Raw genomic sequence first — 6,418 nt, 5'->3', positions numbered from 1 at the left:
AGATTTACACAACCTGGTGCGGCGTTCAGGTTCCACTCGGCCAGCGAAAAAAAGACATTTCTATCACAACACGTGCACATAGCTATTTATGATTCCCCAAACCTTACAGGAGCTTGTGTTGCAAGAGTGTCTCTTATGAATGGCGGAGCGCGTTTTATCGCACACAAACATTTCTAAATGTCAGAATAAGGTGAAGAAAATGCGCAATTTCCCAAAATGAAAGCCGTATAACTGCTGCTCAAGCTGTGCGCGGGCACACCGAGGTGTATTTGGATGCAGGAGAGAAAATGAAGTCAGGATTCTTTGTTGAAATAAAACCTTGAAAGCAGAGGACATATTAAATGTACGCATGTGAGTGATGGGCACCTTTACGCGCCGTTTATTGCAGTTTATTACGCACATTAACAAACAGGCTGGCCTCGTCCCCAGTGACCGGAGTCAAGTCAGATTTGGCCTCTTTCAGTTTAGATTCACACACAAAAATCTCTTTTTTTTCATCGCGTGTCTTCCTTCTCCTCAAGGTCTTCAACTTTACCCAACTTGGCTGATACGCAGTTCCTCGCAGCTCAAAAAAAGCAAGATAGCTGAAATAATGTTGCGCAAAACAGGCGCAATTTATCTGGTAAATACAGCAGGTTACACAAGACAAACAAAGACACATATACCAGAAAACTGCAGGTGTAGAATTCATAATTTCGCGCAACTGAAAGGCCAAAAATTGCGCTTCTTGCATAGGAGCGTCGTGCAAACTCGCTTTTATTTAAACGAAATTTAGCCCGTTTTACAAACATGTAAATTCTTATTAGTAGAATATGAATATTTTGTAGCCACTAAGTGCCACTAAAAACTCAGCTTTGTATTTAAAGCAGACACATTAAGTATAATAACAAGCCTAAACATGCCATTAAATCTGTTAGGAGTTAGGATTTATATTCACTGACTGCCAGTGCCGTTTAATAGCTGCAAAGTGCCACCATGTCAATAAACAAAATGCAGCTGAAATAACTGTATGTGACACGTTCATCATGGTTAATTATTGATTCATACATATAAAAAGTAGTTGAATAAAATAAATTAATATAAAGATGTGTAATTGTGTCTAACAAGCAAAGCAGCACAAAATGTGTCGCTTGTTTTCTGAGCATTAAAGGGACAAACTGTAGATTATTTAAAATAAAGATTTGGGGTTAATAATTGTAAAATAAACTTTAGATATCATCAATTCTCTTTTTGAACTATCTGCAGAATTTATAACCAACACGCGTGGATGATTTAGACGCACCGACCTCACTTTTAAATGCATGTAACCCCAAATAAAACCACTGTGCACCAACGCCTGTATTAACACTGTTATTAACAATGATTAGACAAATGTTTTGCAGCCGAATTGACTTCACAAATGTTTTCCTTCGTGGCACAATTTTAAATAACTATAAACACACTTATTGGTGTTGTTAAATTAAAATAACACACAAACGCATGGACTTTACGCACAGAAACTAATAACTAATAACGACGAAATAAAATGAAACCCTTCCTCTGTTCTGATAAAACGGATCCCTCCGCAGCTCCTCATCATCACCACATTCTTGTATAAACGCTGTATCTGCTGATAGTTTGTGTCAGCAGCAGCAGCAGCAGGTGGAGGTGCAGCGGTGCTGAATGGGTCCGGGTTCAGCTCTCAGTGTCCAGCGGAGGATCGCTCCGTGCGCAGCTCTGCAGAGTTTCCACTAACTTTTGTCTTTGCTTGTACAGTTAGTCGTGTTTATAGCCCGTCTCCCCAAACATCACTCAAACAACCAACAATGAACTCTTTTTTAATGCAGAAAGGTTTAGTGTTACTGGTGCGTTCAATGGTGTTTAATTTGCAATAGTTATTCACGTTTGGGTCTAAAATGGCTGTAAATGAACTCGAGAGAGAATTTCCATGAATCCTAAATTTATTTTTGCCAGAAATCAAATGCCAATCGGAAAATAAAGTTTTAAATTTAAGCTTTAAAGAGCACAAACTCACTGTGACGCCTCCTGATGCATGTGTGTCTCTAAAGACTCATAATTATCTTTATAATGTGGATTTAAATGGCAGCATGTCAGTGAACGTCCAAAACTAAACCTACCTTCCTCTTTAATATCTACATCTACACACTCACATTATTTTAGTGAAAGATTTGTTGTTGCTTGTGTTATTTATTAGTTATGAAGCTGTTGTGAGTCAGTAGTTGCAGACACTTCCAATAAAGAAAACACAGATTTCACTGTTTCTTTAAACTTGACACCTTCTGAATTTTAACAAAATGCATTTTGTAGCTGTAAATTTAAGATGCAAACATATAAATTCTACACATCTCTATATAACCCTTAAAAAATCTTCACTGCAATTATCCAAAATGAGTATTTCTTTGTTGGAAAACAGCCCTGAATATGGAGAAAAAGACGAAATGTGCAACACATCCATAAGACTTACAGTAGCAGATAAATGCAGAGTCGAAAAACAGTTTTTTTTTTATTTCAGGGTGAAGTAGTGAGTAGGGTACAAGTCCTTTTTAAAAATAAAACTTGATGTTTTCTACAGAAACCAGTCCCTAAATGTATAAAGCAACAAAAGAATCCACTCTTAAGTGTTACCATTTAAAAAATTTAGAAATCAGGAGATAAAAATAAAATTAAGTCTCATATATTTTTGATTATCTGACAAAACAGGTTTGATTTTAGATGTTTTAAGTGAAATTTGTGACTTAAATTTATATATAAAAAAAAAAAAAAGACACACAAGTAAAAAGTTACTGATTTTGTACCTCAGTCTTAAAACTGCTTGTTAAATATTAAAAACAGGTTTATTCTGACACCTCTGAGGCTGATTTCAGTCTCTTTGGAAAGTTCACACACTCACGGTGCAACACACAATAAGTTAAAGTGATCACAGTTAGTTTTTGCTCTGATCTGACACACCAGCTAATCCTGTAAAAAACCCAAATTCTCAGAAGACGTTCACGTTCATCTGAAATGTTGATATTTTACAATCATTTTAATCCCCAGTGGAGTCAGATGAGAATATACTGAGTGTATCAGAGGTGACATCAGAGCAGCGGTGCAGACTGCCACCAAGTGTCCCTGCTCTGAACTGACAGAGGACGCAGCAGCAAAACTCACACTCATTTTTATTCGGTTTTTGACATTAAAAAATACAAACCACACACACAGAAGAGAGACGTCAACAAATAAACTGCTACATTCTCGAAACAGTAACCTAACGAGCGTTTCAGTTTAACACCAAGAAGAAGAAACAAACTTTGACCTATCACAAGCAAACAGCTAATAAATCTACTCTGAAATCTACTGAGAAGTTACACACAGAATCACTTCCTTTAAGGCTGATGTATTCAGGAGGGTTTGACAGAAACAAAACATGTCGATTCGCACAGAATGTCAGGAGTCTGTAAAAAGAGGGGAGACGACAGTGCAGCCACATCATGGCACAATGTAAATGAAGCAGAGCTGACAGGTGATTAAACTCATTTACAACCTGTCGACTCTCTCTGAGCTGCACTCGCACTGCCAGAGGAGTGATGGGAGTCAGATATACACCTGTCTGAGGCAAGCCGGTGGAGGGAGAGGGGAGAGACAACAAACAGTGGGCCCCACACTGGTCCCTGTGTTCGTCTGGAGGGTACAGTGTGTGACAGGAGATGATGAAACCACACCAGGCTCAAGTTACAGGAGAAACAGGACGGCAGGGTACAATGAAAGGCACTTTGCATCGCACGTGTGTTCTGAAGGCTTCATGAAGAAAGAAAGAAACTCATCTGGACCGGCTGCAGCAGGTCTTCTTAAAGGAAAAATCCACCCAGAACACTCTTCAGTGTTGATTAATCTAATGGTTACTTCTTGATTACAGGGTTAATAATTTGGGTTTAAAGACACCAGGAATACAGAAAAAATGTCCTCAAATGTCTTGTTTTGTTGGAACAACGATCATAAACTCAAAGATATTAAATTTACAAAGACAACAAAACAGAGAGATGAAAGAAATCCCCGTATTTGCAAAACTGGATTCAGAGAATTTTTGTCATTTTAACTCGCTCTGTTTAAAACCCTCACAAACAGCCACCATTTCTGATTAAATCTTGCTGTTTGGTTTTTAAAATTCACAGCAAATAAAGTCAAACATTTGCAGTTTAACGACAAAAAAGTTTTGCAGTAGAAAAGTGTTTCAGAACAACTTAGTCATCAGAATAAACTTTGGCTTTGTACACTTTTCAAAACCACAGATTTTACACATTGTTATGTGGTGGAGGTGTTGAAATTTTACGTGTCTTTACACTTCAACAACACCGTGGTTCAAGCATATTAAGGGCCCATGACACTGAAGTACATCTGGATGCATCTGTTGCTGTAATAGACTGTTTAAATGACAAAAAAACGACACTAGTTAACATCTGGCTATGTTTAGGCACAAAAACAAATTGGTTGTGGTTCGGAAAAGATCACGTTTTGGCTTGAATGCCTGCTTTTGCTGCTTGAAATGCTTCTGATGTCTCGCTTTACAACACCCAATTTTTGGTCTGTAGGTCTCGAACTGTGGTCTGCTGCTGTCTGCACCTTGATGTCAGGCCATCCTCCATCCCCTCCACCTTCAGGTAACAAAGTCATCTCATATAGACATACCGTAAAACTTAAATTAGTAGCCCGGGCTATTATTTGCTTAAATAACCGAACTCAAGGGGCCTATATTTGGGACAGGCCTTTAATTCCTTTCACACAAAACTACATTAAAACGGTTTATTTAAACCAGGATGAATTGTACTTGCATAAAAATTAGGCTTCAGATAATTTATCAGTTATGAATGATTCATTTGATCTAGCTCTGACAGACAGAACGAGTTACAGCACTCAAGGACTACGGCACCTAGCAGCACTTCAAACAAATTATCACAACTTGGATTCATTTCTATGAAAAACCGTTTTGATTCTTTAGATCTGAGGACCCTTACGGACTGAAGGAATATGAATAACTTACAGAGTAATCGAGGAATGGATGCATAATTTGAGGTAGCCAACTGCTTGGCAACCAGACCAGGCCTCTAATTGAGACAGGCCTTTATTTGTCACAATGTGTAGCCATACCAGGCTAGTAAAAGGGACTGGGCGTTTAACTGAAGTTTTACAGTAATCAGAGCTCTTTAGAGGCATGATATGATACCTCTGAAATAAAAATGTATCTGTGGTTTGCAGAAATGTACAATGCCATCATTTTCTTGTGCTGACTGGGTTGTTCAGAAATCTCAAACACAGTCTGCAAGCCTCAGATTTTGTCAGTTCCTCAAAACAAAAGGCAAAGTACGTCTTTCTAGATGCACTTGCTTGCACGAATGTATACAGGTAGGTCCAATCCAGAAAAATACCTCAATAGATTAACGCCATACAGCCGGAGCACATGTTTCCTTCAGAGGAAAGCCTCTCTTCTCATTGCTGCTGCTGTAAATGTTGAAATAAATCCACACACGTTACTTGGGATTTCCATGCAAATGCAGAAAATTTGTAAACTTTGTAAGTAATATATCGCAACATGAACCTCGTATACTGAAAGATATATAACAGGGTAAGGGTGCCCTGGTTGGATTTTTCCTTTAAATGGAGACTGTGTCCACACTGCAGCACCAAAAACAGCCTGCACACTGGAGGAGCTTTACATACAGCGGTCTGCAGCGCCCCCCTGTGGTTTCACAGAGGCATTACAGGCTCAGCTTTGCTTATCACTTCAACATTTTTCCCTGATTTGTGCAGATTTATATTCCTTCCCATAGATTCAATTGTAAGCTACCTAATTAATAAAAGAGCCCTTATTTACCGCCTCACCTGGGGTTCAGTTTGCACGTCAGGGACAGAGTGAACTGGAGCACAGGAGGCGGTGAGAAGAGATCTGAGGCTGCACTGATTCAAAGAGCGCTGCTGCTCTCTAGAGGTGCAAGTGAGGGAAACACAGGTTAACAACAGAAGCGTGGTGACAAAAGGTGAGCTGGAGGAAACTGACTGTTCAGATGCTGTTGATGTCGTGAAAGCTGCAGCAGAGGAATGTTTCTGTATGTTAGAATCCAACAGTGAACACTTGCTGTATGTACATTACGTGGCACTACATCATCTGTGTGTATGCTGTTTCCTATTTGGTGTGTGTTAAATTTGGTGGTTGTACAGTTCTATGATGTCAGGTGTGTGTGTGTGTGTGTGTGTGTGTGTGTGTGTGTGTGTGTGTGTGTGTGTGTGTGTGTGTGTGTGTGCGCGTGCTTCAGGTGGAACAGGAGCAGGAACTACAGGGTTAGTCGAATCCCTGCCAGTCGCTCTGCTCAGAGTCGTACTCCAACTCCACCCCAATGCAGCGGACGCCATCCAGCAGCATGGGTGTACCTTGGTGACGATCTAG

The 6,418-nt window shown here is 39.5% G+C and overlaps 1 protein-coding gene across 2 annotated transcripts in view; it reads right to left on the bottom strand.

Moving 5' to 3' along the window:
- Window positions 1-3,141: 3,141 nt before the first annotated feature.
- The window catches only part of adissp (adipose secreted signaling protein), a 55,811-nt gene continuing 52,534 nt past the window's right edge, over window positions 3,142-6,418 (bottom strand). For both annotated transcript variants that reach the window (XM_050067139.1, XM_050067140.1), the window contains exon 6: window positions 3,142-6,414. In XM_050067139.1, coding sequence (XP_049923096.1) covers window positions 6,314-6,414 — 101 coding nt within the window. In that variant the 3' untranslated portion in view covers window positions 3,142-6,313. The remainder of the gene's footprint in view (window positions 6,415-6,418) is intronic.

The sequence above is a fragment of the Epinephelus moara genome, chromosome 17, assembly GCF_006386435.1.
Source record: "Epinephelus moara isolate mb chromosome 17, YSFRI_EMoa_1.0, whole genome shotgun sequence".
Classification (NCBI taxonomy): Eukaryota; Metazoa; Chordata; class Actinopteri; order Perciformes; family Serranidae; genus Epinephelus; species Epinephelus moara.
Note: the sequence above shows the minus strand (reverse complement) of the source record. Positions and strands in the feature narration are given on the sequence as shown.